Raw genomic sequence first — 25,048 nt, forward strand, 5'->3', positions numbered from 1 at the left:
TTTCTTTAAGGGAAACGTGAAAGCCAGTGAATTAAAAAACCACAACAAACTAAACAAAAAGCCAATCCAAACAAACCCTCCTCCAAAACATATTCTGTACAGTTTTATAATATACTAGTTTCTTTCACAGAACAAAAAAACCCATATGGAGGTTACCAAGAATTTGTGCCACAAAAATTACTTGTTCCAGATGATTTTAAGAACACTGTGTCCTGTAAGTTCTCTACAATTGCACTTATGCTGAGAGTCTACACAAGTGATACACAAAACTCAACCTACTCCTGTTTATTAGGCTAGAACTGCTAGAACTGCAACTTTACAATCCTCCATAAAGTTAACTCTACTCATACACAGTATGTGGCCCCAACAGAATAACTGCAGACCATATGTCATATGTGTGCTAACTTCTCCTGAAATGTTCAGTGCCATAATTGGGATAGAATACACATTTATGGAGAAGAAGCTATTTTATAGACCAATGGGTACTACAGGTTTAAACATATGGACAAGAAAGCACAAGGAACATAAGTTTTCCTTTTTTTAGTCAGAATGATTTCTGACTCTAACTCTCTCAAGAATAGAATATCTATCACAATTGTTCTGAATACATTAGTTTTGGCTACAAGGCATTTTTGGCACCAGCAGTGTTTGCTCTCCTGAGCCGGGAAGTTAAAGTAAGCACTTGGGCTCATTTTGAGAAGCACTCTGCACACCTAAAATGGCAATATGCATAGTACTTGTAAGTACTGTGACAGAGAACATACCCAGTGCAAAAAAGGCAAGATACAAACCTCAGAGCATACAATCCACTGAAGCAGAAACCTGCCCAACAGACTAAGATGATCTACACCTGCTGGGAAGGTCCTTGTGGACACTGTATTACTAAAGACTTTTTGGTCTGAGGCTGGAAGACCTGTAGCTCTAGACTGGCACACTTGATGGCCTGCCAACAGCAAGTGTAAGAAGATACCTGGTGGCTTTTACAGACCTCTTGAATGAGATTTTTCCACAATGGAGCTATCCTGGATTACAAGCAAAGGCACTATTGCTAGAGACTGTATGAAAGATTTTTCTTCCCTTCCCTTTTTATTTTACTTCCACATTCTCTAGCAAGAGTTTATTCTGTATGTTACCAACCGGAACCAATTCCCAACTGGAATCAGGCAAGCAATGTTATTGTAACCTTGTGCTCATAATGGGCTCATGATGAGGTGCCACATGTCCATACATACCCCTACCTGCCTTGAATTTCCTACAGAGAAATCTAGAAGAATGAATGCTGAGAAGCAATGGGAAGCAATGGCTGCAAAATATTTAAATACAAAATAAATCCATAAAGTAAGCATGCACCTCCTTCTCCCAAAAGATTCTTCAGTGGGCAGATTGTGGATCCTAAGAAGTACTGCTCCCTTAGTAAGTGCCTATCCTGAAAAAATCCACAATCATCTCCTCCTTGTATAATACCTAACAAATTACTTCAACAAAAAGCAGAAACAGTGTCTTTACTCCATTTAAACAACACAACTAATAATGATATGGTAGTTCATGGATACTCCTAAATCCTATGCAACAGGATAATTTGAAAGAAGGCAAAAGAATGGGAAATTAAAGTTTTCAGAGCACTTTTTCATTCTACACAAAGTTATTAATTTTGACCCATTTATTTCTGTAATGTATTAAAATGCTCAGCAAATAATACCAGGTAAAATAAGACTGCTAGAGCAATTTCATTGATTTTATCTACTTTGTCAATTTATAAGGTGGGAAATTTGCTTAAAACCCTTGTCTAAATAGGCTTTTCCCAGGAAAAGTCAGCAGTAACCAGTAAATAACCTGTTCATAAACAGTGACCTTTATTCAAATCATAATGGAGACATAAAAGGAAAGAAAATACTAGACTTTTTTACCAGTTTGTAAACACAGAGCAGGCCTACTTTTATTGCTCTACTTGAAAGAAAGAACTCTTTCAAATTATGACCCAGAATTGTTAGAATAATTTGTTCTTAAAAAAAAAAAAGACTAACAAGGAACTAAACTATATCCTTATCTATGTTTAGCCCATGACAATGAGTCTTTTACTTTTTTGACATGTCCCTGTGTTGAACACTCTTACAATTAGAAAATTTTTTAAAATGTAACCCAAGCAACATGTTTTTTCACATTTACTGTACTCTGAGTACCTGAAGAATTGCTTGTTCCCTTCCTCTCTACAGCAACACATTTTAAAATTAATCATATATTTTGTTGAATCCTTTATTCCCTAGATCCTAAAAATGTCTGTTTTTTCAGTCTTTGATTATTTCAGTCCATGTTTCTTATATCTCCAGCTTTTCTTGCTGGTTGTTACTCAGACTCTTCAAAATTATAAAAACCTGGATAATATACAAAATGATACACAACTGCCTGAAGAGACATTATTTATTGTCATATTAGTATTAAAAAAATATATGTGTTCTTTCTGGGATCTCATAGAACAAGGACAACTTTTGCCAATGGAAAGGGAAGTTGAAGGATTTGGATGTTGAAGCACCGGAACAGGCTGCCCAGGGAAGTGGTTGGGTCACTACCCCAGGAGGCATTTAAAAGATCAGTAGATATGGCACTTAGGGACATGGTTTAGTGGTGGATTGGCAGTGCTGGGTTAATGCCTGGACTCAAATGATCTTAGAGGTCTTTTTCAGCATTAATGATTCTACGATTTGAAGTTTAATCTTAATACGACTGACTGTAGAAAGTAGCTTATATTCAGTAGCTGAAAGCACTGAACTGCTATTGCAGTGAGAGCTGAAGATACTCTGCATGTCATGATAATAACAGAAATATTATTGTTTAGCCCTGAGACAATCTAATCTTCCAAAGACCAGCCAAATATTAAATTATGATTTATCCCAGAAAAAGGAGAGGGAAGGAAGTGTCTTCATTTAAAGAAGTTATACAAACACAAGAAGTCTGGAAAAAAAAGGAGTTCTGGCAATTTTCTGATTCTGGACTAAATATAATTCTTTATCAGAGGCAAATCTTAATGAAGACTGTATAGCTTATTAAAACAAAAACCCCCAAAACCCAAGAACAAGAGAGAAACCACATAAACTCAAAACACATCTATAGAGTTGAGAATCTGTAATCTTGTGCAATAATAGACTGCTAGTGTCAGTTCAGAGTATCTAATAACTCATGCAGTACTTTGTCACTTAAATTAGTTTACGTCTTAATATGGTATAAATAGGAAGGACAGGGTTTAATAGTGTGGTGGAGATAGAGTAAGGGAAATGTTATTGTGACTGCATAAAAATATTCCCTTAATTCTTTATCTCAGAAGGACTTTAAAAACACATAGCTGTATCTGAGGTAAGTGAATTAAACTTTCACAATTTCTTTGGTGGTTTTCAAGGCACTCCATTTGTTTCAGCAAAGGCAAGGTGGAGGCACCTTTAGTGCACCAATCATTTAGTCTTTTTTTTTTCCTGAAGTACAAACATCTAAAACATGGCATCACCTCTTATGAACGGTCAGAAGAGTATCTGCACTACAGTAATACAAAATATATGTAATCTGTACATTACACACACTTAACAGTGCATACTAAATACACACACAAGTTGAATACATGCCACACAAAGGCTTGTGAATGAACCACTTCCTTTTAGCAGCCTTCTCTTATCAAAGTAGAGTAAAATATTGACCACAATGCTGTTACTGAAAAACAAATTAAAAGATTATAAAATAAACAATTTTTGAGCCAATGTTAGAATGGTTATGTTCTAACCACTGCACGCACTATCGTGCAGATGCTACACACAAAGCAATATTATGGATGCTGTTCTGAAGAGACGTGAGAATGGCCCAGTAATCAAAATCCTGTAAAGATGTCAGTTTTACTGGACTTAATGAGTTTCCCTCACCAGACCCCTCATCATCGTCAGTCGCGGACTCCTGCATCTCCTCTGTGAAAGCCTGAGATGGGCGGGGGTTATTCTTGTTCTCTGAAACAGTCACTTGTGCTTGTGACCTCTCACCTGAGGTCTCTGTGTGCTGAACTGGCGTCGAGGTAGTTAGGCCCTTGTAAGAAATGTCACCTGTCTCATCTTCCTCATAGTCATTAAGGCAGTACACTTCATCCAGGTCCAGGTCTAGGGTCCTGAAGCCCTTAGTGACAACCCCAGGCCTCGGGTCCAGGATTCCACCCAAGTGAGGCTGAGCCAGCTGCTGCCAGTGGTGCAAAGTGGCAGAACCTTGAAAGGGAACAGAAAGACAACCAAAATCAATTAGTAAGCAATCCAGGAGCTAAAAGACAAAGTCCCACTTCATTTATCCAGAAGACCAAAGGTTTGGGAACTCCAAACCCTTAATGTTTCTGGGTTTAATGTGTCCAGGGAGACATGCTATAGCACAAAACTGCTTCACCTATGCTTCAGCATTTCCACACCAGCGTGTAATAAACTGATCACATCAGCACCTATGCAAAGCCTGGTGGTGAGAAGCAGCACACTTGTGCATGTGCACATCCCCTCCCTGTAAATATCCCCATCCTCTTCATTCCAAAGGATTAAGCAGGAGTAGAAAGAATTTACATTGTAACAGTTCATCTGAGCACCATCACAGAAAGCTCTAAGAGGAACATATACCACATATTCATTCCCACATTAAGCTCAAACTATGACAAGTGATGAAAAACATGCCAGAATTTTCTACCAGTGGCTAACGGGAGGACAGTAGTCGCACAGACTGCACAGCAATTTGAGCTTGATACCATATGTTAGAGAACCCCATCAACTTCAGGCGCATGTAAGCAGATGCACAACTCTGAACTACACGTCAAGGCTAAATACCTGTGTGGCCCCTATGCTACAAGAATCCAACTACTACATAACTAAATGCTACTGTACCTGTAGCTTCATCCTTGGCAGAGAAATGTTTTGAAACAGGAGGTGCATTTTACAGAGAAGAGCATTCAAATATTCAAGGTTTAATAGAAGACAGTCAGAAATAACAATGGATTATGAAAAATTCATATATACCCTGAGATGGACCCAGTGAAATCAAGGGAGAATTTGTTTTATTCCTCAAGTAGGAATTAAACACTGGGGCCTGCATTTTCCTGTGTGCCCACCAACACTGTGTTGAAAAATGTGACTAAAAATCACACATGTCCTATGACACAAAAAAACCCCATCCTTCTTTTCACCTCTGCCTGCAAATCAGAGCAGTTTTTGCAGTCTTATTCCTGTTTCCTCTCTGCAAAGCAGAAGACCCACTCATTCAACAAGCCAACACACAAATGTCTCACCCATATTCAAAGTCCAAGAATACTCAATTTGGTACATGGGTTATGTAAAAGCTTAAACAACTGTAATAACTAGAGAAGGGGTGGGTCTCATATGCATTTCAATCTGAGAAAAATCCTATGGAATGAGAAAAATTGCCATTTCACATATTGCACTTGAGGAAGCTTAATGTAAATAGGAAGTGAACAGGGAAAAAACTTTCTCTAGAATGACTGGAAACAATGGGTGGCATTTTAATTAAGCCTATCTCACTTTCTAAGATCTGTAACTTTTTAGCTCAGAATAAATGGATCTGCTAGATTATTTTGGTTAATGACCCTATCTATTTTTTTTGCCTTTATTTAAATTAGTCTAGATGGATTAGAGAAACTTTGTACCCTTAAGACTCAAGAAATAGAACTATTTCTCCCCCAAATGGGAGAAGAGACATCCTTATAACTTGTATTTACTTCTGAATTGTCACAAAGGCCAAACTTTTGCTTTTATATAAAAGGAATACCCCAGAATGTGAAGAAGGTATAGATATTGTCAAGCCTTTACCTAGGAGCAGAGGTTTTCTGTCAGTCTACCCCAAGAATCAAAGAACAAAGGAAATCAAAATTTCTTTCTGCATAGCATGCAACTATCAAAAAGTTAATTAACTTCTACATGTTAACTTCTGCAAATATAATCTTTTTCACCTTAAAGCAAACCAAAACTTATACTAAAAATAAACTCAGCAGAATACAAACACTTCATTTTCAATATATATCTCATACTTTTCCATTGGAAATATAGTTACCAAAATATCTGCATTTTGAGCTTTAATATTTCTATTGAAACGACAGAAATCAAAATGGCCTTAGGTCCATCACAAACAAGAGTATATCTAAACCTAATCTTCATCTCCTAAAATGTGTGCAAGGGAGATTTAATTTCCTATACAGAAAATGAAGAACAAATGTACAAGGGAACCCAACAATTGTAAATCCCCAGTAAAAAGAGAAAGCTGCAGAAGTCGAAAGAAGAGGGAAATACAACACTTCTTTGGCCTACATTCAGTCCCAGGTTCCTAGCCGATGGTTTTGTAAATTACCAGAAACAGCTGGCATGAGGAAATTACTGTGTAACAGTGGCATATGCCACTAAAAGAAGAAGGAATATAACAACAAAATAAGAATATGAATGGAGTAAATGTTTTTTATCTATTCCTGATATCTCTGCATGATTGCACATAGGCTTGGAGGATCAGAGAAAGCTTAGAAATTCACAGTGTGTTGCTCCCACAATTACAGTAAAATGCGTGAAGACATAGTCAGCCCAAGTTTTTAGTTTTCCTACAGATAGTGCTGTTTTGTGCTTATGACACAACAAGTCACAGGTGCATAGTTTAAAAAAAAAAACAAAACAAAACAAAACCAAAAAAACCCCACTGGTCTATAACCTAAAAGAAGTCACATCAAGCAATTCCTCTGTTTCACTAAAAGAAAGCATATCTTGATTTTTAAAGGTGCAAAACATACATTTCTTAGTGCTTCTGTCACTTCTTTTTCTGGGGGATTTAAAAGGTTGCTTTAAAGGAGCAGAGTCATTAAGCTATAGTAAATTTATTATAGAACTAATTTTTTTTTCTGCTTTATGACATGAGCACCCAAAACAGTAATAAACCAAAGACACAACTACTTATAGCAGTCTGCAGGTACAGCAGACCGTTTTTCCCCAGTACTCTGAAAGCATCCATGAAGGTGAAAGAAAACCTAAGGCTCATGAAATATTCAGAAAATAAACTAAGCTGAAATGAAAAACGAAATCATGAAGATATTTAGTTAATAAAAGTTAACAAACACAAAACTTAGGAAACAGGCAGACACAAACATGCTACAAATAAGATCTAAAACCAAACATGGGAAGTACTTTAAAACGTGCAATAATTTCAAGCGAGAAATGACCCAGTGAAAACATTGAACAAAACCAGGGGAAAAAAAAAACCCAGACAGATAGAAAGATGATAAAGACTTTAAGAGTTTATTGGAAGACAAAAGCAGATATAATGGGATGGTGACAGAAATCTATTACAGTGGTAGCAACCGGAAACTGAAACAAAGTGGGATCATCCTTTCCCTCATGTGGTACAAGAACTTTTATGACTATGTAAAAGCAGCCATGAAAACAAACTATTAAAATCTGCTCGACAGTATGGGTTTGTGCGCTATGGCTCTAGTTTCATTTGAATAGGTAGATACAGTACATCACTTTCTTCAGGGCATAAGAACGTTTGTGTTTGCTTCTGAGTACGTGTCATGCTATATGCTCCTTATAAATAAAATAAATTTGTTCCAAACAGATGAAAAAAAAAGGAACTTCTGCAATTAAAAAACACACAATGCAATGTAATACAAGAGTCATGTTAAAGCAATAGAGAGAGAGAGAAGCCAAAGCTAAATGATGTTACCTAGTTTATCTGTGAAGTACTACAGGGAAACTTCATTTGGTTTAAAACCTGAAGGAAATGACTCAACTAACTTCCAACTACAACCTGAAAGAACTGAAGAAAGCCAGGCAGATTACACTACATTTGTTTGACAGCTTTTTTTAAACAGTCTATTGAAATTAACTTTGAAATACAGCTCTAGCCCTGACTACCATCAATCTCTAGCTTGCCTTTTACTGAGACAACGTATGAAGGAAATTTGACTTTAAAAAACCGCACCTATTTCATACATGAAACACAAAGCCATAGTGAATCATGTGATCACTCGAACAACCCATTAAGTCCAGAGATAATTTTGAATCACTACAACAGTCTTATTAGACTAACTGGACTAACTGAAGTAGGTAACAGCCTTTCCAGATACTAATTTACAGAACTCTTGCTGTTTAGATTTCATAGACTTACCAAACTTCCTTTTCCAATTATGTAATGGTAACATTTAGGTTGGGTGTAAAGCTGCACTAATGATGTGCACGTGTGACCTGTAATATTTATTTTACTGCTTTGGCTGGGATTGTTTCCTAACACTTTTTAAGGCTTGTGGAAGAATATAGTAGTTAGAAGATCTCAAACCAACAGCGTGGAGTACTGTCTCTAAAGTAAAAAGAGTATGTATTGCAAAGATTTCCTGCTTTCTGGTGATGGATTAGGGACCACAAAGAGTCACTAATAACAACAGATAAAGGCCGAGGCCCTTTGTTATCACCTTCTAGTGGTTTCACAATCTGAAGCTTTTCTGGCAGGTAGGAGCGACTGCTGATAGACATTCCTGAATATCCAGTGAATTCTGAAAATCTGGAGTGAGTTCCCAGTGACATGATGCTCTCTGTAGGGGTAACGGAACCACTGTGGAGTTCTCCCTTTTCTGCCAGTTCCCGCAACTTCCTTTCCTGCTCTTCCTCAAAGAACTTGCGCTCCGAGAGATAATTCTCCCGCCTGAGGGAGAGCCTACGCAGGGCAGTCTCTAGGTCACTGGAGCCTGGAGTCCCTGGAGTTCCAGGCTTCTTCATCCGGTCTTCATTTCTAAAACATAAAGGAGGACACAGGAAAAAAAAAAAAAAGGTGGGAGGGATAAAAAACACACTCTTAGAAATGTTTAAGACTTCCATATGACAGTTTTGAGACACTTACTAATACCTTTACATTACTGTGTCTGGGAACAACTTGCTCCTCATCTGAAGAGCTAAAAGGCAAACACCAGTGTTTTGTTTCTCTTTTGTAGTAAAAATTTTGAGTCCTAGCTCCTGCCTGGAAACTCCTGGTTGCAAACCTGCACTTTACTTAAGAGCTTCCTCCTACAAAGAGGTGAGCGTTGTCTACTTGTGTGTCTCTCACAGTTATGTAAACTCAGGTAAGCAGGCCCCATGTTAAAGGGCCAATGCTGTAAGAACACCATACTGAGTCACAAGAGTCTATTATACTGACAAACATACATTGTTTTCAAGTATTAAGGCATTTTAATGCAAAGTATATACAGCATATAGTGTGTAGCTGTACTGGGGAAGAGACAAGTAGTTAAAAAAGCAAAGTATTGATTGGTTTAATGTATGTTTTTATATTAGGTAACCTACAGATGCACTCTTTATTGATTTTTAGGATCAGAACAGTTAACTCTAGCTACATCTGGAATTAGAACTCCCTGGCATTTATGTTACATGGTGAAAATTTAATTATTTTTACATGTTGACACATAAAAACAAAGGGTGGTTTTACATCATCTGGGGATGTTGCATCTCAGAACAGGTCTGAATTGCAGACACCGATTGATACACAGTACTTTCTAAAAGCTTTCTTTTTTAAATAAACTTGAGTGCCCAAAAACTATAAGCACAAAATAGATTTTGAAGATGTATGCCACTGTGATAACTGCACTACATAAGACAAAAGGAAGAAAACAGGAACACTGCCTTTGATGTGAGAAACTAAGCAAAAGCAGATTCCAGTACTCTGGTACTGACCCATTGTCCGAGGACTCTGTCTCTAAGATGATGCTATTGGTCTTGTTGTCTATCATAATGTTAGAGATGTCTCCCCCATAGAAACTGGAACGTGGAGTGCTGACACAGCTAGAAATGACTGAGTTCATAGCAGAGGACTGGTTAGAGCCTGGGATGTTCATTGGTGATGGAGTCATGGATCTCTGTTTGACAACTTGATTGACATTTCTCACCGTCTCGAAGACCCGCTTCTGATGGCTGTAAAACACACACACAATTAATAATCACTCAATAACTTATTACCATGAGAAGGAACAGAGAAACAGCTAACACCTTATTAACAGCCCTTCCTATTCACAGGTCGATCAAACACTTTGGTTTTATATATAGTTCTGTAAAGTAGGATGCATATGGTCCCATACTAGCTACAGTCTGGCCACTACATTCAATCTGTCAACATCATTTTTTCATCACCTTAGAATAGTTTTGACAGAACATATGCATTGACCCTTTCAAATATTAATAAAAAATAAGTGAAATAGCATTTCAGTACATCAGCTAAAAGTGCCATAAAGCCATTATGCAAAAACAAGATTTTAAAAACCAGAATTGACCTCCATTCAATTCTTAACTATGAACTGACTAATCCATTTTAAAAGAGAGTTTGAGTTTACTCTCCTGAGTATCTCCATGCAAGCAAGTCCTGTATCTTTTTTCTCTGAAACCAATTTCCAATCCCCTTAAATAGTACTTTTAAAAGAAGAAAAAGATGCCAGAAATATAATGGACCAAGACTTGAGAGAGAGGCTGTCAGGGCTAGAAACCTAATATTTGACCTACTTCTACGGATTCTTTATCACAATTGTCTCTATACCATAAAAAATATTGTTCACCTGGTTCAAGACTGACATCAGATGATGCTTCAGCAGAAATTTCTTGACAAAATAAAATTACCCTACATCATGCTGCAGGAGTGCCACCACTGCTTTGTTTTACAGTTCAACAATGGCTGATCACAAGGATAGCACATTCCTTCTATCTGAAAGGTAACACTGCCAGGTTGTAACAGTGACTACATGCCTTAGGCTATTTAATGTCATTTAAATTTCTTTCCTTCTGTCCGTGGGTGCTCAACAGCTGTACCCTTTGTCTGGAGGCTCCAGGCCTATAGCTGTATATCTTTTTGAGGCTGAATCTAAGAGTATTTATCAATAAACAGTCCCATGGAGCTTGCAGTTACTACCACTGCACAAATAAATAAAACCAAGATAAGTCACACAGCCAAAAAAAAAAAAAGTATCCTCCGGTACAGGCAAAGTAAATAAAACATTTTAAAGAAGTTAAACTAGCTTTAAGTTAGATTATACTGGAAGGATGAAAGGATCTTATGGAGTTTGAGCATGCTCACAACTTTCTGATCTTACATTTTCCTAACCAACATTTCACTCTTTCAGAGCCTCATTTGTTGTTCTTGGCTTAGGCTCAGAAAAGGTCAGTGTATGCATCAGGCATTTTGTAAATGCAATTAGAAGGTTTCTGGGAAGTGCCTACTGTACCTTCCCTGACTGTCCTGTTTTGTAAACTCTGTTTCTGTAACAGACCCTGTAAACTGGATTAATTTATTTCAAATTAAACAATCCATGCTTTGTACAAATCCGTGAGATAAACCTATTGGAGTACACATGCAACTGGCATCAGTGAGGCCCTTTCTGCCAAGCTGTATCTATCTATAGCTTTGGGGCTGTCGCAAGCACTTAACTTGTTTCAAACTACTCTCTTGTTTAATTCAACAGAACTTCAGCACAGGTGTAATGGGCATCACACTAAGTACCCAACCATTCCAAATCCCTTACTGCCCTGATGTTCTTCCTGTAAAAACCAGATTAGATCAACCTGATAACTTATGTTATAAAACTCACCAAGGACTTGAACTCCTTCTCTAATTGGTAACTGAAAAAATCTAGTATGGTAACACACAAGACAACAAACCTTTTCTCATTCTCAGTACTCACCAATGAAGAAAGAAGTTTACAAGACAAGGCAAAGCCAGTATATAGGTGTTTTCTTTAGCAGCTTTAGGAGAAAATAAAAACACCCCAAAAACTAGGCAATTTGTTTTCCTTTCTCTCTATCATCACATGCAGCTAGAAATATTTATTTCTAAATATCTAGCTTCCTGTTTTTTCCTTTCTCATCAAACAATTAAATTCAGATATAACCAATCAATTAGGAACCAATTCTTTTCAGTCTTACGCCAAGTCAGGAGAGTCGGGTTCATCCAAATGCAGTTCTTTCCTCATTGACCCTTCTATCTCTGCTGCCAAAGAATCCTGTTAAAAATAAGCAGAAAAGAGAAACAAATATCATAACATTGATAGGTTGGCAGCACAGAAAATAATAAATTGCTTATAGAAAATAATAAATAATGAAGAGTATTTCTAGAAGAAAAAAGTAAGGTTTAAATATGAAAAATAACTGGGAAACTAATGTAGATGTTTAAAACACTGACAAAATATGGCTTAGCTTCCTTTTCCTGAAGTATGTACTATAATATCTGCCAAGGAACCTTAAAAAGGCATTGTAGGCAACAACATGATCCAGCTACCCAGGCTGAATTTCACACTCAGTAACACTCACCTTTCATGTATAAGGGTTTGGTCTTTATGTTCTCATTTAAAATACACATAAAACCCACAGTATTATCCACCCATCCACAAAACTGACATGATTCTTGGCATAAAGCACTATATCCTTTCTCCATGAGGTTAGAGGGAACAGGCCATCAATTTTCCATAGCTGGTCACTAAGTTTTACTGCTGGGTGCAGGGTCTAAGTGTCAAACATTAACAAACTTAAATGAACTTTGTTGCATGATTCAACATTTGAAAATAATTTTCACACAAAACACAGAAACCTATATCAGCACAAGCATACTTTTCACAGCTTTCAGCTGTATTTGTGCAAGCACAGTTTGTATTATTTTTGCAAGCACAACTTATATTATTAAACATATGCACTTTATTTTGCCCTGTGTTCAGCCTTAGAAGGGAGCACAAAAAGCAAGCTAAGCCTTTGTTGGCAATTTACTTCTTGTGAGCACAAATAAAATGTGCTCTTCTTCTGCAGTAAGACAAGACAAGGCAGGCCAGGTTTTGCTGCTTGATTACATTAATGTATTTCAAAAGAAGCCACTGATACCATTGCCTTCAGGAGTAATCAAACTGTTCTAGAGATACACAGGCAAGCAGAGTAAGTCACTGCACACATTCTTATCTACTCTTTTTTCCTCACTTCACTGAGGGTATTGCATATTCTCTGAGCTTTAAATTTCATAATCACATGAAATCAGGCAAAGAAAGTTGATAACACAAGTGAAACCACCATAACTTGTTGCCATAATACAGATTAGCAACTAACAATCTTTTAATGAACCACTGAATTTTCAGTCACCATACAACAAGAAGTTATGTTTTTAACCCTATTCAAAGGTTTAGACTGAAGAACTAAAATGTATATCATAAATTACTAGAAAGATGCCATGTCTGGAAACCATTGTTATGTTATTAGGAATTTATATCTCAAGAATATTGAAGATAAACAGGAAGATCCTAATGACCATCAGCCACCACAGTACAGGAGATGCCTAACAAAGATGCATAGAACTGTGTAAGAACCTGTTAATGCTACCCATGTCTCACAGCATGAACACAGACAGCTGCAGGTTGTATATAACACTGAAGCAGAGCTGCACAGCACCACTGTTTCAGAACCAAGTATGCAAAACTGGTGACTCAGGTATCCTTTAAGACTATGCAAATACACATTTCACCCATGCTTATGTCAAACCTAGAATCCTATCCCTGAAGCTGTAAGTCAGATGCAAACACACTTCTTTACTTGATGTGTGCAGGTTTATCCTTAAATCTGCTTACCATAGGGAAGAGACCAAGCGAGTGGTACCGACGTGATATAGCATTTGGCATTGTCTTGTTCCTAAGGTTTTTCAGCTCTTCCTGAGCCTCATGAAGCATTTCCATGCACTCTGCATACTTGTCTTCCAGCTCTCGCAACTGTAACATAGAGAAAACAAGACCTTACAGGGTACACTATTACCACAAAAATTCTGCCAATTCTTTTAATACTGGTAAGTAATAATGGTGTAGGGAAGAATATCCCACTTTAAAGGAATCCATCTCCAACAACTGAGTATCACTGGAGGATCATTAATAACATGGATTAATGATGGGAAGGCAGGGAGGGAGGGTAACAATGCGGAAGGAACTGTTTGCTCCATTTTCTTCCTTTCCTTCCATGTGAAGCCATTGTCAAGGAGAAGATACAGAGCTAAACAAGTATCTTTAGTCTGATCAGGTTTAGTGCTTAATCACTACCATGATGACCACAGTGGCAAATACCACAGTCTGAGGACAAGACATTCCACAATGGTCCAAAGGACTTAGAAATTTTAAAGCCAGGACTTTCATGCATACATACATATACATGTATAGCTTTCAACAGCCTAAGACCATGCCTTGTTTTTAGCTTTCTCAGGAAACACATTGTCATGGTTTGACACAGGAAGAGAATTTTTTTTGTGGAAGGAAGAGGTCCATCCAGTCAGGGGTCAGGTTTAGATACTGACACTTGGGGTGACCAATTGAAGGTGGACACGCCTCTGAGAACACAGAGGGGTTAAAAGCGGAATTCCCAGGAGGACTCGTCCTTCTTTGGTTCCGGTCATCGCATGGTAAGGACCTCCCCTGCCCAGCCCGGGCTGGGTGGGGGAGGGGAGCCATGCAGCCTGTGGAGGTAGGCCCAAGGGTGGAGGGGCTGGAACCAGACCTGGCCCCCTGCAGATGGAAGGGTGGAGAAATCTGGGATGTCTCCGTTCCCCCCAGAGTCTCTCTCTCTCCCAAGAGAGAAAAAGAGACGGCGGTGGTTTTATCAGCAGTTCGCCGCGGGGAAGGAGAAGAGTGGGGGGGCCGCAAGGTGCCCAGCTGGGCTGTGGGAGCTGGAGCCTGGGCAGCGAGCCATCCTTGGGAGTTGGGACTTTTAACCCTTCCTGAGAAATGAAAGCTTTGTGAAATTTTCTCCTCCTTGGTTTGAAAAAAGAGAGGAAGAGAGACAGCCTGAAACCTCAGATGTTCAGAGAAGAAGGTTGGGGGGAGATGATAGAGTGGCTTTTGGCTGGACTCTGCTTGTTTACCATAGACTGAACCACTCTTTCTTTCAAGAGGGACTACATTTTAGGGGGATGCATTGGTGAGCCAAGAGACCTTCAGCAACTACCAGTTTTGGAGTGGACAGAGAGAGAGCTGAGGAGGGTGTGAGGATGCCCTCCATCTTCAGAGAAGAAGAGAAGGAGATCTCTGTCTTTTGGACCCTCGGCCCCAGGGGAAAATGAGGGGGACTCTAGTCCCGAATTGTGATACTGGACTGTTGTTCCTGGTGGTCCTTGGCAAAGCATCCTTAAAGGGGCCCTATAAGCAGTCTCTGTCCATGCACGGTGGTGAGAGCACTGTGACATGGAGAGGAGAATGTCACACTGGCCGGTGTGTCTGGGCGGTGCCACGTGTGACATTGGAAACACAAGAGGTGGCAGCTGTGTTTCCTGGGGGTCTATGGTGCAAGGGGGACCCCTCTCTTCCCCGATGGACTCAGTATTGATTATATTGAAGGGTGAAAACTTGATTAAGGATCCAAATGGGTCTCGCTGGGGTTTGGTGGAGTTGGGTGGAGGGAGGAGAAATGTTTTGGAAGGTTTTCATTTCGAATTTTGTGTGATTTTTTTTTCTTTCCTTTCTTTTCCTTTTATAATAGTAGTAGTAGTAGTGTAATAAAGTTTTTCCTTTGTTATTAAGTTTGGCCTGCTTTGCTCTGTTCTTGATCACATTTCACAGCATTTGATTGGTAAGTTGTATTTTCATGGGGCGCTGGCATTGTGCCAGCGTCAAACCATGACACACATCTTCTGTAATCACTCTGTCTGCAGATGTCTGTGTACCCTCACAGCTTTTGGGTTCATCAGCTACTTCAACTAAGTTTGGCAAAGGGGCAGAAGTCTGAAACACCACATTCTTACAACTTTCATAAAAATCAGCTATTTGGTTTAGAAAAAGAGATCTGGTTCATTTTCTTTCCCAGGAAAGCAATGGTGAGGCATGAACCCAGTCTTCGTTGAGCACCAGTGTTACAGAAGGTCCACCCACTGGAAAAGCTTCTTTGGCCACTCCCACCTTCATCACCAAGTAGTGTAAGTACAGGACAAATCCAAAAGGGATCAAGTTCTATTCATTCCATCTTGTCCATTTCTTTTCATGCAAATGTAGCACCCGTAAGACAACCAGAAATACTGGACTGCCTTATGTTTATACACTGAACAAACAGAGCATCAATGAGTTCTTCCATGCTATCTCACGAGGCAAAATAGGCTGAAATTACCAGCCTAGAGAAGTCAGCCTCTAAAGGCATCCCTGTACAGCCCATAAGTCTCCGTGTTTCAAAATGTGTGTAATTTGAAGGAGCAGAGAATGGGAAATAAAAGGGTTTGAACTCTACTAGGAACATAAATGTTCCTTCATTGTATATGCACAGGCAAAACTATTTACTCTTTCTGATCCAACTCAGACTAAATCTCTCATGGCAATGTGAATAGTCATTGCTTGGCTACTAAATTATTGTATTACTAAGTAATGTACTCACCTCCGCTGTGAGCTGTCTCTGGGCATCTTTAGCTGCTCCCAGATGCTGGACAAGTTCCTCATTTTCAACTGCACACTAAAATATGCCAAATATATTAGAAAGACTGTGATGTTTTGTCCTGTGATATTTGTATCATACACTGCAGGTAAGTAGAAATACTGTAACTTTTCTCACTTCTCCTCTGCAGCAATATTAATCTACACATTAGTTTAAAAACGTTTAAAATATTAACACAAGAACACACAAGCATTAGAATGCACTTTGCTAAAAGAACCTCAAAACAAGTATGTGCCCACCAAAATACTTGCACTGACACTCTTGTCTCACCAGCATAACTCAGAGCAGAGTTTTGTATCTAGTATTTTAAATAATTTTAACTATTTGCATTTGAGAAACCATATATGCATGTCTTAATAAATTGATGCTTTCTAGTCAAGTATGCCATATATTAAACACCAAACAAGGTCATCCACATAAGAAAGGTGGAATATTTCCTTTAGGCTCTAGTACAGAAAGAATTTTAATCTGTCCTCCAGTTACATTAGTAGCAAATAACAACAGTAGTCTCTCAATTGGATTGCTTACAGCTTTTGCCTTTTTCTGCAGGTCAACTATCTGAGAGAGAAGATGAGTGATTTCTTCTTGCTGCCGGGCAGCATCTTCAGTTTTCTTTGCTAGCTCTTCGGAGATATTGGCAATCTGGATGTTCGCATCCCCTTTAAGATAAGTAATTACAATTAACATCACAAACCCAAAGTTGGAAAAGTAAGCATAAAGATGTTCTTTTGGAACATCACTTGCTTCAGCAGAATTCTGCCCCCAATTCACAGAAAGGTATTTTTGCAAAACAGTAGGACACAAAACCAGAAAAGCATCAAGTGCTCATGTTGCAAAAGAGACTGAATACTTTCAATGCAAATCTATTTTCAAATGAGAAAGATTTAGCTTTAGCCAACATTTTCTGCTGTGAAATTTCAGCCAGAATTTTTCTCCTCATAACCATTTATAAAAGAAAAATAATTGCCACAGGAAAACATGACTGACTGATCTGTTTTAGTTTTTTTTACTGACCAATCTCAAAAAAGTATAAAGAAGTAGGGACATACTTAGCTCTTTTACACAGTCATTGACAAGTTGTTGTTCTTTCTCTTCATAAGTAATTGTTTCAGTCTTCAGCTGACAAGCCTGTTCAAGAAATCCACATCAAATATGCTACATTAGCACATTTGTTCTTTGCCAGTCTGTTGTTGCACTTCCATCTGCTTCAGAAAAACAAGCTATTCTAATCACTCCTTCAGGAAGACAGTGAGAAACTACAGTTTTTGTCTGCCCTCCCACATGTTCTGGAAAAATAGGCCAGGTGAACATTCAGCAGAGACATTGTTGTATGGAGAAACTTGCATCACTATCACCATATTCCCACTAGATGTCACTTGTGTATTTTGCACTCAAAGTAAAAAGAAAAAAAAAAAAAAAAAAGAAAGAAAAAAAAAAAAGGCTTGGACATACAAAACACTAGCATGCAGAACCTGATCTGGTCACTGAGCAAAACTAGGTATCATCAAAAACTAAATAAATGCTTCATTTAAATAACTGAATTAAACATTCAAGTATTTAAAAATCATGCTATTTGATCCTATTTGAAAAGTTCTGGCACTGTAACCATACATGCCATAAAAAACCTTAATGCAACCTCTTTCCCTGGTTTGTCTTTTCCACTCTGACTCTGGGAGTGCCAAGAGCAGCATGGCTGCAGCCAGCTGGTTCTGTCTGGCACCACCTTGGTGGTCTGTAATCTATTCCCAAAGCTGGGGGCATGCACAGACACCTACAGACTGCCTCGGTAGAGAACTGCACAGCTCACAGGTCTCAGCTCTGGCATCATCCTGTGCCTTGCTGGCACAGACTACATCTCCTCAGATGGGAAGGCTGTGCTGCATGGGGCTTCCTACCAGCTCCTGATGCAGTGGCTCTCTCACTTCTAACATTCATTAATCTCAGACCATCTATTGCTCATCTTCCTTGTGCACCTTCTCAGTTAGGAGCACAGCAGTCTGCATTACCAGGTGTCTTGTGCAAAGGTACAGCACTACCTATGTACGATGGGCCCTGAATTTGAAGTGGAAAATGGTAGTAACATTCTGTTTTCGTGTATTCACTCTTATACCAAAAGTATCTCTCCTGCTAAACTCTGCTACACGTGTTCTCAATACCTGTGTTCTGGCATTTAGATGAACAACTATATTAAGTAAAACAAAGGGAGCAATTTCACCTCAGATCTAAGCACAACATTTTCCTCTTCAAGGTCCTTGAGTTTCTTTTGAAGAGAGTCCAAATGAAAGTAGTTCTGGACGGAGGAAGAAGATTCATTCCTCTTCAGCCTTGTAGGAAAAATCAACAATTTAAAATAATTTTTACATATGCTATGGCCAATCTCACAGAAGCATAGACTGAATACAGGTCTCAAAAACAAACAGAGCCACATGAAATACAGCTTATTCATGCCAGTACTTTTGGGCAGCAATAAATTTGCAGTGAATTTCAAAAGAGGACATTTAAAAATTTTATTTACTATTCTGCACATTTCCTACGGTAAAGTTGTTCAGCTAAGGTTAAGAGAAAAGAAACCATGTTACTACAGGGAGCGATCCAATAGCTCCTGATTAATGCTGTACATGCTTCATCAGAATGCAGCAATAACTCTGCAAGGGCAGATGGCCCCTCAGGACCTGCAATGCTGTTCAGCCAGCTAACTGCCTGGAACCCACGCTGTAAGCCATACTTTATTTCTTTCCCTTAGCTTGGAATTTTTTCATAGTGCCTTCAGAGGTCCTTTAAGCACAAAGGTCACTCATGTAGCATGTCCTAGCATATACAAATGTGTGTGGTGTACAGGGCTGCTGTCAGTGCCACCCACAGCTGCCCCACCACAACAGTGACCCAGTTCCTCTGGAGTTGCAGTGTCGTGTCAGCAGCCTCCCTATGTGTACTCTCCCCTCCTGGCTCCTGTAGGTACCTGAATAGCCAGCTGGCTCATGCAGGTCCTTCCAGCTGGAGCCTTGCATCAAGTTCTAAGTCCCATTTATAGTTCCAGCCAATACAGCGGCAATTTTACCACTTTTCAAAGTTATTAAATCATCCAACAGATAATGGTCAACGCTGCAGATTGACTGACTTACGGGGTGGAACAGACAGACTCTGGTTCGCTTTCTTCAGCAGCACTGGTATAGAACTGGAGCAGTTCATCTTTCATGGACAGCTCATGCCGCAACTGGGAAACCTACACAAAGAAAGAGCTCATAGATCAGTAAGCAGATTTTCCAGGCACATTTTTAAGCAAACCCACCACAAATTAGCTCATTATTCACCCTCCAGGCATCATCTTGGACTAAATCAAGAGTCCAAGACTGAAACAGACCAGAACCATTTCTTTTATTTCTTAGAAAGAAGGGAAAGTGTACCTTTTAAAGTAGCCACTAAATGTTTTTGGTTTTTTTTTTTTTTTACAACTCCAAATATGCAATTATTCACTGCTGTTAGACATATTTCTTTTTTTCCCTTCTTTAAGATAAGCAATCCTGACTCACTGTTGCATTAGTCTAGATCCACATGCACGGTAATGGATACATTGCAATGACACAGCAAGAAATTAATGTGGTACAATCAAGCCAAACATTGCATTTATCCATTTTGTGTGATGACTGTCATCTTCTGGCATGGATGCTGACCTTGCAGGCCTTAGATGCCGACATTTCCTCCTCTCCAAGAGGCTTTACATAAAATTACTGAAATGCTTGTATAGTAAGGTTACAATTGTGACTCAAGTGCCTGTTGAGCTGCAGAACATCACCACACAGTGGGAGGCTGCTGTTCTGAGGCTGTTCCAGCAGTGAAGGTTGCAGTCAGTTTCTGGGTTTTTTGGCTCTGGTAAAGTAGTTTGTGGGATTCTCATACTTAGTACACACATACACCAAAAATGAACAAAACGTCAAAAGTGGGTGATTAAGATTCCTTATAATTGTGAGCTCCACAAATGTAATCTTTGTTACTTTATATTGCTTTTCTCCAAGAAAATGGTTAAAAGCTCAATCAGACAGTAGCATGTACACCACTTCACAGCTGTGATTTAAGATGCCACAGCAGCAGATTACTTTTATTTGCCTTGCACAACTACAGACAGCATGACTGATCAAACACATCCATTCCCTTCCACTTGCACTGCAAGACTTGGCCCTCATTTTGCATTTTCCCATGTAAAAAATGCACAGTATGTTCCTTTTTATTAAACTTCTGCTTTTCATTTTGTAAGCATACTTTTCTTAGTAGTTATTATTGGGGAAAAAAAAACCAGAGAATATCAATTACATAGATTGGAACTCCATTTTCATCGAGCAAAAGAGCAGAGACAATCCAAAAAAGCACTTGAATTGCTCAGAATTTGAAGCAAACAAGGTCATTTACTTAACTAAGACTGTTCTGCATAATGAGAAGTGCTAAGACACCAAGTCCTCCTGAGACATGGGTTCTAAATAGCAAGGGGAAAAAAACCCATCCCCATCCAACCACATTTTAGAAAACTATTAAACAAAATTTCTGCATTAATTTTTGGAGGCTCACTTTCTCCATTTCAGGAAGAGCGAAAATGCTGAACCAAAAATAACAATTTACTTCCGTTCAGCACATTATAACTCAGCCTCTTTAAGAAGCAAGAATTCAGATACTGTCTGTGGGTGGACACTGGATCATCTCCAGCTCTTGCCACTGTTTTTTTTTTTCTGTGAATTAAAAAGACTGAGGATACTATTTATACTGCCATTTCTGAGCATTCCAATCCTCCAAAAGAGGGTGAACAGTCAGAAAAATTGATCTTTTAATGGAACAGGTCCTGAAACAATAGGCCCACACTGAAACATGGGTGGTTCCTCCTAAAAATTGGGTGCAACTCTTTAATTGTGAGGGTGACTGAGCACTGGCACAGGTTGGCAGGAGAGCTTGTGGGGTCTCCAACCTTGGAGATAGTCAAACACTTTCTGGACATGGTCCTTGGTAATGGATTGTAGGGGGTCCTGTTTGAGAAGTAGGTTTGGACAAGATGACCTCTAGAGCTCACATGCAATCTCAATCAGGCTGTGAAACACTCACTACAGTAACTTCCAGCAGCACCTCCCTTTGATGCAGCATTTTGTGGTGTGTTAACTTTGGTGAGTAGCTAAGCACCCACCTGCTGAGCACACAGTCTGCCCCACAATCCCCATAGGATGAAGGAGAGACTGAGATGGTCGAGAGCAATAAAAACTTCTTGCTGAGACAGTTTAATAAGTGAAGCAAAGCTTCCCATGCAAGCAAAGTAAAATAAGGAATTTATTCACTGTTTTCTATCGCAGGTGCATGTTCAGCAATTTACTGGAAAGTGGGATCTTGGCACACAGAACTGTAACTTGTGAAGACAAACACCATAACCATGAATGTCCCAGATCCTTCCTCCTTTCCTTGACCTTCTATTGTTGAACATAACAACACATGGTATAGGACATCCCTTTGGTCAGTTTGGAGCTTGGCAATAGCCAAAACATTGTTATCAACACTGATTTAATCCCAAATCCAAAGCACAGCACTAGGTAGGTTGGTGAAGAATATTATCAGCATCCCAGACAGACCCAGTACACATTTTCACGCTGCAAAATACTGAACCTGCTTTATAAACAGAAATAGCCCGTTCTACATTTTCACAAGCCACTGCCACACGTGCCCTCTGGAGCTAATACTGCCACATTACTCTTGTGCAATCTTGGTATTGTTACCAAGCAACAGAGACTGAGCCCTTGCTGTGCATGGGACAAGGCCCATGACATCCCACAAACCAAGCATGGTGACAACTTATCTCTTCAGGCTTTTAATTTCCTCTGCTGGCCTGACAGCTTTACTCAGCTTCAGAACTAACTCATGAAAAAGATGCACCTATCTTAAAATAATTTAAGTAGAAGATAAAAGTATCCTCACACAGAGAAAAACAGTTTAAAGATCTGGGACCTAATTTCACAGGATCAGTCTTTACTGAATCATGAACAACTGTTTCAAGAATAGAGCTGATATGCTTTCCCTGATAGCAACTAAGTGCTTAACAGGTTAAAATCACTCAAAAGGAAGACATCCCATTACACTGTATGTAAACAGCTCATATACAAGTACAAAGTCAAAGAGCATTTCTGTCTTTCCAACATTATTTTCTACTCTTATTAGACCAAAAGCAATGTTCCCTTTTTTAAGCCACCATTCCAGATTATAATTCAACTTTTTCCTTTCCTCTCACTTTACACAGAAAAAAATCAAACCTGGACTTTGAAACCTGCTATCATCAAAACACAAACTTTTGACAGGTGACCAAGAACTTGAATAACAGGTCTGGAGGGCTGTACTACCCAGAAGTTAACAAAGCTTTGAGGTGGTGTTATTTGAGGACTGACACTACATTGCAAGTACTGCCATTTTGAATACAATTCACATTGTGCAGATTTATTTACAGTTTGTATTTCTTTGATTCTGAGCTGTAATGTCAAATGAGATAATACCAAAGAGTAGGCAGCACCATCCCAGAGAAAAGGAACATGGAGCTGCAGCATTCTTATTGAACAGCAGATTACCACACTGCCCCTGGGAACTACTCTCTGCTGCTGAAAAGGTAGACACCCCTCTCTGTAAAGCAAAATACTTCACCATTAAGAATGTTTCCTCAGTATAATGTTTATGCTTCTAGAATATAGTAGTGAAACAGTAAGCTGAGACTGAAGTGTCTGTGTACACACTAAAGGGCTTTTTCCAGTCCACTCACCCTTTTGTTCTCCAGTACAGCAAAAAAATCTCAGTTACATCAGTTTTTACTGAACATGATCACAGCCCCTTCTTAAACTTAAACAGTGCCTAACAACACAAACTCAAAAGACAAACCCAAAAATCTGATGCACTTTGCACAGGTCTTTGTAACTTTGACATGTATCTATCAACGTGGCATGCTACCAGCACAAAGGAAAAACTCAGTCTGCTTAATGAGATGGACAGAAGGTTTTGTCATGACAAAGATCAAAGAGATATAAAGCTAAATTATTCATGCCATTATACATGTACCAATAAAACCTTAATTTTACACCACACATCAGAAAGAATTTGTCCCTGTATTATAGAAAACACATATCTCCCAGACAAACCAGTTTTAGGTAATTTTTACAGAATTTTAGAAGTATCAAATAAATTCTTTTCTCTTATATTTTGCCCTTAAAGACAGTTGTCCTAGTTACTGTTCTGTTCAAATATTCAAAATTCAGTTTTAATATAAAATCTGCAACCTACTAAAAGCAGATTTTCAATACACAAAAGTGTAATGACTTTAAAGTCTGATGAGCTCTGCCTCAAAATCATCAGTTTCTGAAAGGAGTCAAAATAACAGTGTGAAAGAGGGGTGTTGACAGAACATATGGCCCAACACACCAAGCCACCTGGTAAGAGGCTTATTTTTGGTGACACTTTTCCTAATGCTGCTCCTCAGACCCACTAAATAAAAACAGATGTGGACAGAGGCAGCTTGTCCCTGTCCTCCACCTTCCTCAATCAAATTTTTCACTCTGGATGGATGATATGAATGCGCAGTCCTACTCAGTCACCATGCACATACCTAGTACATGTCATATTGACCAATACACAAATAAATTGGTCTGCCTCATGATGGGATTTGGGTAGCAAGCAACAGAGAGAACAGAACTAGTTTTCCATGCCAAAAATGGTGGGCCACATCAAAGGATATTACTTCATTGTATGCACTTGACCACATCATCACACATCACTGATCACTTCATCTGCACTTTATCCTTTATGTGAGATGTTCATAATGCAACATCTCACACCCCTGAGCAGTGTTAATTATGGACCATTTTAAAAGTTTTTACTCCACTGGTTCATTGTTCTCTTGCTCTCTGTCTTGCTCAAAACCACGTATAGGTGAGATTCAAAAAGCAAGGCCACTGCCTCAGAACAAGAGAAACAACACTGGCTCCCAGCTCATGTATTAAGTTGGAATTTAGTGACAGCTGTAAATACAGCTAAAGAGCTGTTTTAAAGCACAGGCCCTACTTGAAATGAAATAAGCTTTCTGGTGTGTTTTATTGATCACACCAATGAGTCCACTCCCAGCCCAGAAAGCCAACCATATCCTGGGCTGCATCAAAAGAAGCATGGCCAACAAGTTGAGTGAGATGATTCTTCTCCTCAACTGTCCTCTGGTGAGCACTCAGCTCTGGAGTCCTCAGGACAAGATAGACATGGACCTCTTCAAGCAGGTCCAGAGGAGGACCACAAAAATATTCCTTCTCCTCTATGGGAAGGCTGAGAGCATTGGGGTTGTTAAGCATGGAGAAGGTAACACTTTAGGGAGAACCATATTGCAGCCTTTCAATACTTTAAAGGGGGTTTATAAGGAAGACGAGAACAGACTTTAGCAGGGTCTGTTGTGACAGGATAAAAGGCAATGGTTTTAAACCAAAGGAGAGCAGATTTAGACTAGATATCAGGAAGACATTTTTAGCAGGGAGGGCGGTCAGACATGGGAACAGGTTGCCCATGGCCAAATGCATGGACAAAGTGAAGCTATAAGGAAATTCCTCCCA

At 39.1% G+C, this 25,048-nt stretch overlaps 1 protein-coding gene across 10 annotated transcripts in view; it reads right to left on the reverse strand.

Annotated features, from left to right (window-relative positions):
• Nucleotides 1-25,048, reverse strand: part of TRAK1 (trafficking kinesin protein 1) — a 126,366-nt gene that overhangs the window by 11,710 nt on the left and 89,608 nt on the right. For 5 of the 10 annotated variants that reach the window (XM_072925811.1, XM_030265141.4, XM_072925814.1 and 2 more), the window contains 10 exons: nucleotides 19,574-19,674; nucleotides 18,667-18,775; nucleotides 17,501-17,579; nucleotides 16,980-17,110; nucleotides 16,395-16,469; nucleotides 13,625-13,762; nucleotides 11,946-12,022; nucleotides 9,714-9,950; nucleotides 8,462-8,778; nucleotides 3,903-4,232 (listed from right to left, as the gene is read on the reverse strand). In XM_072925811.1, the coding sequence (XP_072781912.1) occupies nucleotides 3,903-4,232; nucleotides 8,462-8,778; nucleotides 9,714-9,950; nucleotides 11,946-12,022; nucleotides 13,625-13,762; nucleotides 16,395-16,469; nucleotides 16,980-17,110; nucleotides 17,501-17,579; nucleotides 18,667-18,775; nucleotides 19,574-19,674 (1,594 nt within the window). Of the gene's footprint in view, nucleotides 1-3,902; nucleotides 4,233-7,268; nucleotides 8,779-9,713; nucleotides 9,951-11,945; nucleotides 12,023-13,624; nucleotides 13,763-16,394; nucleotides 16,470-16,979; nucleotides 17,111-17,500; nucleotides 17,580-18,666; nucleotides 18,776-19,573; nucleotides 19,675-25,048 lie in introns of those variants that run through there. The other 5 variants (XM_030265142.4, XM_030265143.4, XM_072925813.1 and 2 more) reach the window with 2 other exon arrangements.

This window comes from Taeniopygia guttata, chromosome 2 (genome assembly GCF_048771995.1).
Source record: "Taeniopygia guttata chromosome 2, bTaeGut7.mat, whole genome shotgun sequence".
NCBI classification, from domain to species: Eukaryota; Metazoa; Chordata; class Aves; order Passeriformes; family Estrildidae; genus Taeniopygia; species Taeniopygia guttata.